Below are 12,893 nucleotides of genomic sequence, written 5' to 3'. Positions count from 1 at the left end.
CAATTTTACGACTTTATAACTGACCACCACAGCACTGTAGATGTCTTCACGGATGGGTATACAGAGGGGGACTCCGTTGGTAGTTCTACTGTTTTCCCTGATTGTGTTTTCAAGATCCGACTGCCTGAACAAGTTACTGTCTTTGACGCGGAATTATCCACGATCTTATGGTCACTGGAGCAATCGAGACATGTTTAGAATGCTACATTCCTTGTCTCAAAAAAATGGTTCAAATGGCTATGAGCACTATGGAACTTAACATCTGAGGCCATCAGTCCCCTAGAACTTAGAACTGCTTCAACCTAACTAATGTAAGGACATCACACACATCCATGCCCGAGGCAGAATTCGAACCTGTGGCAGTAGCGGTCGGCGATTAATCTCTGTTCTACGTCTTAGTTAATCACAGTCTCTGAAAAACTCCGTAACGGGATTCCGTGACCTACCCATTGTCCATTAAATGTCTACGTGATTTGTTATTGGACATTTCGGAGAAAGTGGCTGTGCTCCATTCAGTCGTTTGGATCTACCCTACATCTGTTCTTCGAAAGCCACCGGACGGAGTGTGGCGGAGGGTACATCTGGTACCAGTAAGTGATACCCTTGTCCCTGTTCGCTAGCGAATGGCGCGTGGGAAGAATGAATCTCGATAAGCCTTCGTAGTAGCTCAGATTTCTCGAATTCTCTCGTTGTGGTGATTTCTCGACGTGTATGTGGGAAGAATTAGTTTGTTGTCCGACTCTACGTGGAAAGTACTCACCCGAAATAAGGTGGTACACAACGCCTCTTCTGTAGCGTACATCACTGGAGTTCGTTGAACATCTCTGAAAACGATCCCGTGACGAAACGCGCCGCTATTTATTGGATCTTCTCAGTCTCTTCTATCTGTCCTACCTGGTAAGGATCCCAGATTGATGAAAAATATCGAAGACTCGGTCGATCAAGGGCCTTGTAAACCAATTCTTTCGTGCATGTGTTACATTTACCTAAGATTTAGTGTGGCATCCACTTTTCTTGTTGTTTATTTATGTTCTCATTCAGCTTAAGATCCCTCTGGATAGTTACGCCTAGATATTGCACGGTAGATACTGTTTCCGGCAATATGTCATCAATAGCGTAGTTATACAATACTGGATTTCGTTCCCTGTGTACACGCAGTATGTCACATTAACTCACGTTCAAGGTCATCTGCCAGGGCCTGCACCATTCAGCAATCCTCTGTGGGTCATTTTACAAATCGAAACTTTCTTCTGGCGTTGCTGCTTTCTTATGCACAATCGCATCACCAGCGAACATTCCTACAGAGCTTTCGACGCTTTCTACTAGATCATGTATACATACTGTAAACAGTAACGGGGTACTCCCAAAATTGTCTTTACATCTGTCGACTTTGTTCCCTTAAGGGGCTCCGGAGCGCCCTATACTTGCAATGTTAAAATAACGGTTATAAATTACATCTTTTGTCACATAGTATTTGAGGTAGGAAGTTGAACTTTTTACAGATTATTTATTGGAATATGGGCTACAACTTAACACAGGGATTTTACAAAATTTTAGTTCAGTTATTAAAGATGATTTTTTTTCAATTGTAATCGAAATTCACAACATTTTTTTGCAATTTTTTATTTATATATTCAAAAATATACAGTTTTTTGGAAAAAGGCTGTGTTAAATTATGCAGAAGGTACTGTGTAACATTTACTGAAAGTTTGAAACAAATATGTTTGGAAGATCCTTAGAAAACATGTAATTAGTATGAGAAAATAAAAGTTTTGGGAATCGAGCGACAAAGATTGGATTAACTTTTTAGTGCATTTCAGGTCCATAGGATGGATTATCTTCATCCTCTGCAAACTCATCCTCCAGTTTCCTCTTGTTCCTCCTCTTGTTTACTCTTGCTTGTATTTCTAGACTCTTTACAGCCCTGTCTGCAGCCCGAAGGCGTTCCTTGTCTAAAGCAAGCATCGCTCGTTGTTGTGTTCGTAGATTTTGCTACCATTTTCTTCAGTTGCAGTTACTGCAACACTGTTCCAAAAGGTGGTCATGTATGAACACTTATCACATTTCAGTTATATTTCACTAGCAAGTCCTACGTGCTTTATTATGGAGAGTTCCAGACCAACTTCACTACAATGAATACATCTTACACAGTTTGAAAACATTCCTTTGAGAACCGACATATCAAATATTTCATTCACATCCGATTCGCCCATAAAACATTCATACACTCCTGGAAATTGAAATAAGAACACCGTGCATTCATTGTCCCAGGAAGGGGAAACTTTATTGACACATTCCTGGGGTCAGATACATCACATGATCACACTGACAGAACCACAGGCACATAGACACAGGCAACAGAGCATGCACAATGTCGGCACTAGTACAGTGTATATCCACCTTTCGCAGCAATGCAGGCTGCTATTCTCCCATGGAGACGATCGTAGAGATGCTGGATGTAGTCCTGTGGAACGGCTTGCCATGCCATTTCCACCTGGCGCCTCACTTGGACCAGCGTTCGTGCTGGACGTGCAGACCGCGTGAGACGACGCTTCATCCAGTCCCAAACATGCTCAATGGGGGACAGATCCGGAGATCTTGCTGGCCAGGGTAGTTGACTTACACCTTCTAGAGCACGTTGGGTGGCACGGGATACATGCGGACGTGCATTGTCCTGTTGGAACAGCAAGTTCCCTTGCCGGTCTAGGAATGGTAGAACGATGGGTTCGATGGCGGTTTGGATGTACCGTGCACTATTCAGTGTCCCCTCGACGATCACCAGTGGTGTACGGCCAGTGTAGGAGATCGCTCCCCACACCATGATGCCGGGTGTTGGCCCTGTGTGCCTCGGTCGTATGCAGTCCTGATTGTGGCGCTCACCTGCACGGCGCCAAACACGCATACGACCATCATTGGCACCAAGGCAGAAGCGACTCTCATCGCTGAAGACGACACATCTCCATTCGTCCCTCCATTCACGCCTGTCGCGACACCACTGGAGGCGGGCTGCACGATGTTGGGGCGTGAGCGGAAGACGGCCTAACGGTGTGCGGGACCGTAGCCCAGCTTCATGGAGACGGTTGCGAATGGTCCTCGCCGATACCCCAGGAGCAACAGTGTCCCTAATTTGCTGGGAAGTGGTGGTGCGGTCCCCTACGGCACTGCGTAGGATCCTACGGTCTTGGCGTGCATCCGTGCGTCGCTGCGGTCCGGTCCCAGGTCGACGGGCACGTGCACCTTCCGCCGACCACTGGCGACAACATCGATGTACTGTGGAGACCTCACGCCCCACGTGTTGAGCAATTCGGCGGTACGTCCACCCGGCCTCCCGCATGCCCACTATACGCCCTCGCTCAAAGTCCGTCAACTGCACATACGGTTCACGTCCACGCTGTCGCGGCATGCTACCAGTGTTAAAGACTGCGATGGAGCTCCGTATGCCACGGCAAACTGGCTGACACTGACGGCGGCGGTGCACAAATGCTGCGCAGCTAGCGCCATTCGACGGCCAACACCGCGGTTCCTGGTGTGTCCGCTGTGCCGTGCGTGTGATCATTGCTTGTACAGCCCTCTCGCAGTGTCCGGAGCAAGTATGGTGGGTCTGACACACCGGTGTCAATGTGTTCTTTTTTCCATTTCCAGGAGTGTAGTTTTCACTTATTGAACCAAGCATCTTCTGTGAAGTATTTTCTTTCCCACTTTGACTGCTATGGGCAGGTGTACTTGAGAGGTTAGGTTCACTCACTTGGTTATCGTCTTTATTGTTTACAGTAATAACACATACCTTTGACTTTCCAACATTTCTCCTTTTCTTAAAAGCCTTCAGAGGATTTCTAATAACTTTACATTTACTCATTATTATACTTCAACAAAACAAAGACTCAAGAAACAGAATTAATTACGAATATTTTCGAGATAACGACAGAGTAAATAAACATGAAACAATCGACAATCACACCAGCGATATATATTGAATCATCACAGGTTAGCCACAACACATACTTTATCTCACATCACTAAAATGTACCTGATGAACACGGACGTTAATAATAACACCATTTGACAGCAGTTTAAGAGCGCCACAGTGGGTCACGCCCATGTAGAACACATTTCAAAAAAAAATTTAAAAATAGTTGTAGTCTTCGGAATTGAATAAATTATATATCTATTAAAAGGTAATAGTCTGCAGATTCAGAAAACGCAAAAAAGTAAAAATTGAACTTTTCATGATTTTGAGCCTTTCCGGAGCCCCTTAAGAGCGAAGTGTTAAGTTCTGTCTGCAAGGAGGTCTTGAATCCAGTCAGAAATCTAGTCCGATACTCGGTAAGCTCGTACTTTGTTCAGTAAACGGCAGTGCAGGACGGTGTGAAATGCCTTCCCGAAGACAAGGAACGCGACGTCAACCTGACCACCGTTATCTACAGCGCTATGTATCTCAGGGAGCAAAAGCGAGTTGCGTTTCGCCAGATTTTTGTTTGCCGAATCCATACTGATTTTTATAGGGGAGACTTTCGTAATCCAACAACAACATAGATCTTGGAATGGTACGTCTGGCGGTATACGCAAGTTTGATAATAGCAGAACATATTTTACACCAGTCATTCTGTTTCGTAGCATTGAAGGTCGTTGGCAGTAGCAAAGAGTTCGTAGTAGAAGAGATATGTTTCACAGCCGCTAAAAGGAACAACTGCTGAAAGGTCCTGGGGTACCTGTTTATGAGCCCTTCTATAGTGGACTTTTATGTCTTGTCCTGGTCCATACTATGGCGACTGAAATATGGAATACTGCTTTAGCACAGTATGCTTTTTTAGCACAGCGTACAGTATTTAGATGGCTGTACTTATACCTGCTTGACGCGCCTGCGCTGAAATCAATATCCATGTAGCGCACGTGATGCCAGGTTGTCGCTTGTTGCACGCCTGTCATGACGTTACAATTTTAATGGTCAAGGTGTATTACAGATCAGTTGTGTTGTCTCCACACGGTATACCGTAGAAGCGACGCTTCTGCTTGCGGCCGCCGCTGGTGAAGTTTCAGGATAACGTGACGTCACACGTGCCAGCGCTCGTCGCCTCCGAGCTGAGGACACGCGGGGGTGGCAGCAGCGGCTCTTCCCGTGGGGCGGCTTGGAGTGGCCGGTAAGTTACCCCAGCCAGGGTCGGAGGATGGACCGGGGGCGGTGCGAGCTGCCGAAGCATTCCCGTTGCTCGCTCGGCGAACTCCCCCAGGGGCGGGCAGTACGAATCGAAAGGGAAACTGGGGCAGCACGTGACACAAGACGGCGGCCCCAGTGGGCGCCTTTTGCAACGACACGGCGTATGCCACGCAGTCCAAAGAGGCTGTTTTTACAACTGTATAGAAGGCACCTTCCACGAGAATAACTGCGTTCCCTTAGGAGATATTGGTACGTATTACTATATATCACTCTTTCAACGAGTTGGCTATGTCACATTAATTCTCTTCTCCTACTCTAAACGTATTCTGTCCTCTCCCAAACTGTGGGTCACAAGTCTCTGTTATGAAGATCTGAAAATGACAACAAAGTCTGTCCAAATCGGTTCTTTGTAAATAAAGAAATATTTATGTGGTCTTAGCTTTAGAATGTTTTTACCAAGTGAAACAGATCGCTTCTTCCAATTCCTCAGCCGGAGAAATTTCAGTCAGTTAGTTACGCGTAACAAACTTCTTGTTTGTTATTATACGAATTCCATCGTCATCATCTTCGTTTAAAATATTATGGTAGTGTCCTTCAGTATCTTCTGGAGAGTTGCATGACGAAGAATTTGCACGAAGTGTTCTGTCCAACGTTCACGATATTTTTGGATTCTTCCATTCATTTAAAATGTTTATTCGATGCCACAGACAGTCGTCAAGCCACTGTCACTAAAAGAACGAAATTTTTAAAAGGCTAAATAACTATTTCGACGAGCTGAGTCACCATTTTGAAATGTAGTTACAAACCTGGAAAACTGCATTCACATTTGCAGTTACACTTCTTTCAAATATAACGAAACATACACTAAAACCAGCAAACTGAAGCGAAGGCAGCAGAAACGGGTCACAAGATGTCATGACAATTTCTGGTTGATCAGTCGCTTCGCACCTTCATGCAGCGTAAATGAAAACTGCATCGGGATCTACACTGAATTAAAGTGTGAAGTGACTGATCAACCAAAAATTCTCGTGACGCCTTGTGATCCGTATCTGCGGCCTTTGCTTCAGTTTACTGGTTTTATTGTATTTTTCGTAATATTTGAAAGAAGTGTGGTTGCAATTAATAACGCACTTTTTCAGGTTTGTGATTAGATTTGAAAATGACGACACAGTGCGTCGAAACTAGTTATGGAACCTTTTAAAAAATTCATTGTGTTAGTGACTGTGGATTGACGATCGTGTGTGGTGTCAAACATTTTAAATTTCATTCAGTCGCACGCTTTGATGGCAGTTATGTCGAAATACATAGTCTTTCATTCATGTTGAAAATATGTAATTCTGTTATAGTAATAACTCTTCTGTTTCCAATAATATGTCTTCTTGTTCAGCCGAGGAAGCTGGCGCACTGGTTTGCACAATGGACTCGCATTCGGAAGAACGACGTTTGAAATCCGGGTCCCGCCTTCCACATTTAAGTTTTCCGTGATTTTACTAAATCATTCCATGCAAACATCGAAATGATTCCTATAAAAGGTCACAGGCGATTTCCTTCCGCATCTCCGCACCATTATGGACTTGCACTCCGCCTGTAATAGCCTCGGTGTCGACGGAACGATAAATACTAACATAAGTTTCTTCATTTCTACTTGTGCATCCATTCGTCTTCCTCAAAAAACCTCATCTCTGCTCTTTGAATTTTTATTTTTTTAAATTTATATTTACATTTTTAGTGATAGAGCAGCTTGCACTTGCTTAGGATATTACTGGAACCACCATCACTTTATATAATTTCATGGTTGTTTCTTTTTTACTTAAAGCCTCTTTGTTATGCTAACTGTACAAGAGACAAATAGGAATCTGGGCATTTTATTTTCAGTGTCAGAGTCAAAATCAATTCTTATAGCACAGTCCAAGTGGCAGATACGAGAGATTTGTTCTAAAACCAAATTCTCTCACATAATTTTTGGTTTGACTGGATATTTTCCTCGGAAGGTATTATTTTCATTTTATTACTAGAAACCTTTTAACTGTGTATGAAGAACAATGATCGAAAATACATAATGACTGAAAACTGCGTGTATGCTACGATATTCTAGACTGCCTTTCACACTGAAACTTCAGCTCAGCCGACAATACTGCCACGAACTATTAATACTGAACTGTCTGTGTGAAGCGCTAATTAACGGGAACATCCATACCGATGCACCCACATCACACGAGCGGTAGCGACATATTGGTACTGCTGACAGTATCGCAAACAAATTTGACGTTCAGCGTGCGTACAGATTGAATAACAACTCGAAGACAGATAAAGATTTTATTTTACTCGTGGGTACATCTTAACCTTCTGTTGCTCCATGATCATCGAACGATGCATGACGCCAAGGAAATGAACGAACTTTAAAAACGCCATCAAAGATTATGGACACAGGATTCTCACATAGGACAGACTAAAAGTGCATATCATTGACGCCGCAGACTCTACAACATTTTGATCACATTGGACGCGCGGAGTGGCCGCGCGGTTTGAGGCGTCATGTCACGGATTGCGCGGCCCCTCCCGCAGGAGGTTCGAGTCCTCCCTTTGGTATGGATGTGTGTGTTGTTCTTAGCATAAGTTAATTTAAGTTGGTTTAAGTACTATGAAAGTCTAGGGACCGATGACCTCAGCAGTTTGGTCCCTTAGGAATTCACACACATTCGAACATTTCGATCACGTTGGACCTCATTGGTGGCGCTCACAATAACTAGTTATTTCAGTTAATGTCTTGTTTATTACAGTGACACCGGCTCAAAAAATATACAGAATGTATCATAAAAGCGAAAACTCACCCCGTTGAAAGCATACGATGCTGTTATTGTTATTGTCGTGTTTTCAGTCCGAAAGACTAATCTAATGCAGCTCTCCATGCCACTCTATCCTGTGCAAGACTCTTCATTTCCGAATGAATGTAACCTACTTCCTTTTGAGCATTCATACTGTATACATCTCTTCGCCTCCCTCTACAGTTTTTACCTCCCTACTAAATTGGTGATCCCCTGATGCCTCAGAATTTGTCCTATCAACCCATACCCTCTTTTAGTCACATTACGCCACAAATTTCTTTTCTCGCTAGTTCTATTCATCAGCTCCTGATTGGTTACATGTTCTACCCATCTAGACTTCAACCATCCCCTATAGCACCATATATCAAAAGCTTCTCTTCTCTTCTTGTGCGAACCGTTTATTGTCCACTTTTCACTTTCATATGAGGCTACACAGCAGACAAATACCTTGAGAGAAGACTTCCTAACAATGAAATCTATATTCCATGTTAACAAATTTCTCTTCTGTTGTGTTCGCCTGGTGTGGGGGACAAGAAATTGTTCACGTGGATTTGATGGGACAAAGTCCATTCAAGAAAAGAGAATACATGTACTCCGACGTGTGGTTTAGTACAACGTAAGTATTAATCTCTTGACAAAGACAATTACTTCTTGAATAAAGAAGAAATAGTACTGAAAGAACTTGCCCCCTTTCTAACAGCCGTGTACCGCAAGTCTCTAGAGGAACGGAGGGTTCCAAATGATTGGAAAAGAGCACAGGTAGTCCCAGTCTTCAAGAAGGGTCGTCGAGCAGATGCGCAAAACTATAGACCTATATCTCTGACGTCGATCTGTTGTAGAATTTTAGAACATGTTTTTTGCTCGAATATCATGTCGTTTTTGGAAACCCAGAATCAACATGGATTCCGGAAACAGCGATCGTGTGAGACCCAACTCGCTTTATTTGTTCATGAGACCCAGAAAATATTAGATACAGGCTCACAGGTAGATGCTATTTTTCTTGACTTCCGGAAGGCGTTCGATACAGTTCCGCACTGTCGCCTGATAAACAAAGTAAGAGCCTACGGAATATCAGACCAGCTGTGTGGCTGGACTGGTGAGTTTTTACCAAACAGAACACAGCATGTTGTTATCAATGGAGAGACGTCTACAGACGTTAAAGTAACCTCTGGCGTGCCACAGGGGAGTGTTATGGGACCATTGCTTTTCACAATATATATAAATGACCTAGTAGATAGTGTCGGAAGTTCCATGCGGCTTTTCGCGGATGATGCTGTAGTATACAGACAAGTTGCAGCATTAGAAAATTGTTGCGAAATGAAGGAAGATCTGCAGCGGATAGGCACTTGGTGCAGGGAGTGGTAACTGTCCCTTAACATAGACAAATGTAATGTATTGCGAATACATAGAAAGAAGAATCTTTTATTGTATGATTATATGATAACGGAACAAACACTGGTAGCAGTTACTTCTGTAAAATATCTAGGAGTATGCGTGCGGAACGATTTGAAGTGGAATGATCATATAAAATTAATTGTTGGTAAGGCGGGTACCAGGTCGAGATTCAGTGGGAGAGTGCTTAGAAAATGTCCATCAACAAAGGAGGTGGCTTGCAAAACACTCGTTCGACCTATACTTGAGTATTGCTCATCAGTGTGGGATCCGTACCAGATCGGTTTGACGGAGGAGATAGAGAAGATCCAAAGAAGAGCGGCGCGTTTCGTCACAGGGTTATTTGGTAACCGTGATAGCGTTACGGAGATGTTTAATAAACTCAAGTGGCAGACTCTGCAAGAGAGGCGCACTGCATCGCGGTGTAGCTTGCTCGCCAGGTTTCGAGAGGGTGCGTTTCTGGATGAGAATACATTCGGGCTTGCTTCCTCTCATGTGGCTGGTGGCACAAATAAGAGGTCCGTGGCGCCAGCTTCCTGTGAAGGTACTTTGTTCCCCGTCTGGTCGTCGAGTTTACCATGGCAGCCCCCCAGTGCATCTTACAGGCAAGCAGGCTGCCATCACAACTTGGATGTCGTTTAGGTTTCTTTTAGCGTTGGCGCAAGGTCTACCCACAGCATCGTCTACAAAAACCATTTTCCTGCCATGGCCAGTCTACTTTTTTATTTCCTCTCTGCTTCAGCCATCACCATTTGATATGGCCAAATAGCAAAACTCATCTACTACTTTCAGTGTCTCATTTCTTAATCTAATCCTCACAGCATCACCTAATTTAATTCCATTACAACACATTATCCTTTTTTTGCTTGCATTTGTGTTCGTTTTATATCCTCCTTTTAAGAAGCTGTCCATTTCATTCAGCTGCTCGTCCAAGTCCTTTGTTCTTACTGACAGAGTTACAGTAAAATTGGCAAAACTCAAATTTTTTTGTTTCTTCTCCATGAACTTAATTCCTTCTCCAATTTCTTCTTTGGGTTCCTTAAGTGTTTGCTCCATGTACACGTGCGCTGATAGGAAGCTAAAAGTTTAAAAGAACTTCAAGAAATCTGTAAAACAAAAAAATTTGAAGACCTCTTCTGAATTTAATAAATAACGATTTATTAATCTTATTCAAAATAATAATGGTAACATTAATAATGACAATGCAATAAACGGTAATTATTTTCAAAAGCTTGCAGCAAATAATATCAAGAAATTAAAAAAAAGTCATCAGAAAATTTTTTCATGTTACAGTTTCTTAAATCTCGATATTAACGAATTTAAAACTTGACGAATTTGAAACTAGAAAAATTAAAAGAAAAGCTTCAGCTGTTAAGTCTAGAATAATTGCTTACGAAAGTAATAACAATAATTACATTTTAGAAAAAGAAAAATTTTTTGTGTAATTAAAGAAGAAGTAATTACTAAATTTAAAAATATTTTGTTACAAAGGAGAACAATTAGAGTTAACATGAGACTTTACTTCCGTTATAAGAGACGCAAAGAAATACAAGAATTTAGTTTTAAAACAAATAACGAAGTTTTGTTATGACTGACATACGTAGAACACTATCACCATGTATCAACAAATTAAGTATTAACTGAAATGGAAGAAATCTAAGAAAACACTCGGGTTGGGATTTATATTCCATAAATAGTTTAGAATTATGTGTTAATAGGAACAATCCAATTTCTGGTTCTTCATATATCGATTTACCAAAAGAAACTAAAGATGCAGAAGCTGTAATTAACATTGAAGATAAAGCCAGTAATGTTTTCCATATTCAATAAAATCCCCTTTATATCCAGCAGACCACGACACATAAAATTTAATAATTATAAAACCGAAGATCTAGAAATATATGAAATTTTTGAAAAAGAAAAAAAATTATTTTCCTGTAGTATTAATAGACATTGGAAAATTTGAAAAGAAATTGAATGTTTCAGTTAATGTTTTTCCTTATGATGAAAAATTTGTTATATATCGTCTTTACTATAGAAAAAACGAACCAGGAAAACATACTAACTTTCTTTTGACTCGAAATGAAATAATTCTCACTGTGGTGGATAGAAGGCCTGCCTAGATTAATTAGTTCCCAAACTACTATACTTATACCAAAAATTTTTCTTTGTGGTAGATGTTTAACATGTTTTAATTCTCAAGAAATATTTAACATCGACTGTAAGGAACAAAAAAAGTAAAAATAAATATGTCCCTAAAATGAGACTGAATTAAGTTTAATAATTGTAATTTTTATTTAAGAGTACCTTTTGTAATTTACATTCATCATTAACATGTTCAATATTTTTGGTTTTAACCACATCAATTTTACTGTGTTGGGATTGTGAAGCTCTTCGGATTGAAAAACAGTAAACCTAAAAATTGAGGGTTTTTATATAAGATAACATTTAAAATTCCCTTTTGGTTTCCATTGCGCCAGGATCCGCTAATGATAACTACCATTGGAGTACATCATAAAGTGCCAAATGGAACTTTTAAAAAAATCTCATACAGTAGAGAAATTAATCGTTTTTACGCTGTTGCTTAACATTATGCCAAAATACGTGAGAAAAGTGGCAATAAAAATCCATTTAGGAACCATTACGCTACCAACACATTATAGAAATCTAACAGTAACTGTACATTTTGCATGACGGTAGCATAAAGATTTTTTTCTTTATTTTATGTATTCAATTATTAAATAGTATTAAAAATATAACAATTAAAATGCCGTGTGCACTTGTTATAGTTGTGCAATTCATGCACAGTAATATTACCTGTGGTAGGCATGTAAAACTATTGTGATCAGGTTCTTATATCTTTCATTTGTACTATGATTGTACAGGTATGCAGACTGTTATGGGAATTGTTTTCTCCTGGTATATTGCAGATCGGAAGATGATAGCTAGATGTTGCCAAAACTGGCCATTCAGCAAATACAAAAATTTGAAGAAACGGTCTTGGCCGTAAAAATTCTTACTTGTCCTGAATATCAGATCGCTCCTGGGAACACGTGCAACTTATACAAGTCATTTGTGTCTAGTATTCCGTGTATAGTAATACGAAATACGTGGTCGTGGTGTTGGGAACACGAATGGTAAGATAGGAATATAGAAAACTAGTAGGAAATTCTTAAAATCTTCAACAAGAACAGGAAGTTGCGGCTTCAGTGAGTTTATAAATTCTTGTAGAGGGAACAGGTAGCTGAAAGCAGATCTTGTAGAATCCTGGGCAAGTGCCTCATTGACTCAGCCTCCTTTCTCGGTAGCTCTCTCTGCCAGCAATTACAAGGTATTAAATACCATCTGACTGAAAAGAAGACCTAATAAACTGGAGGAAAAAGAAAGAAATTGCGCTAACGAGGTTGAAAGACGCATGAAATCCACACGAATTATATGTAATTAAATAGATTAGTACGAAAAGATTAAGTATACCCAGATAAATATAGTTTTTCCACATATGTTCGTCCTGAAAATAGCCG

General features: G+C 41.1%; 1 protein-coding gene across 1 annotated transcript in view; it reads right to left on the bottom strand.

The window, feature by feature from the left end:
• Positions 1-5,198, bottom strand: part of LOC124613802 (atrial natriuretic peptide receptor 1-like) — a 459,276-nt gene extending 454,078 nt beyond the window's left edge. The window contains exon 1 of the mRNA XM_047142525.1: positions 5,060-5,198. Coding sequence (XP_046998481.1) covers positions 5,060-5,198 — 139 coding nt within the window. The remainder of the gene's footprint in view (positions 1-5,059) is intronic.
• Between the last annotated feature and the right edge of the window lie 7,695 nt (positions 5,199-12,893).

This window comes from Schistocerca americana, chromosome 4, assembly GCF_021461395.2.
Source record: "Schistocerca americana isolate TAMUIC-IGC-003095 chromosome 4, iqSchAmer2.1, whole genome shotgun sequence".
In the NCBI taxonomy this organism is placed as follows: domain Eukaryota; kingdom Metazoa; phylum Arthropoda; class Insecta; order Orthoptera; family Acrididae; genus Schistocerca; species Schistocerca americana.
Note: the sequence above shows the minus strand (reverse complement) of the source record. Positions and strands in the feature narration are given on the sequence as shown.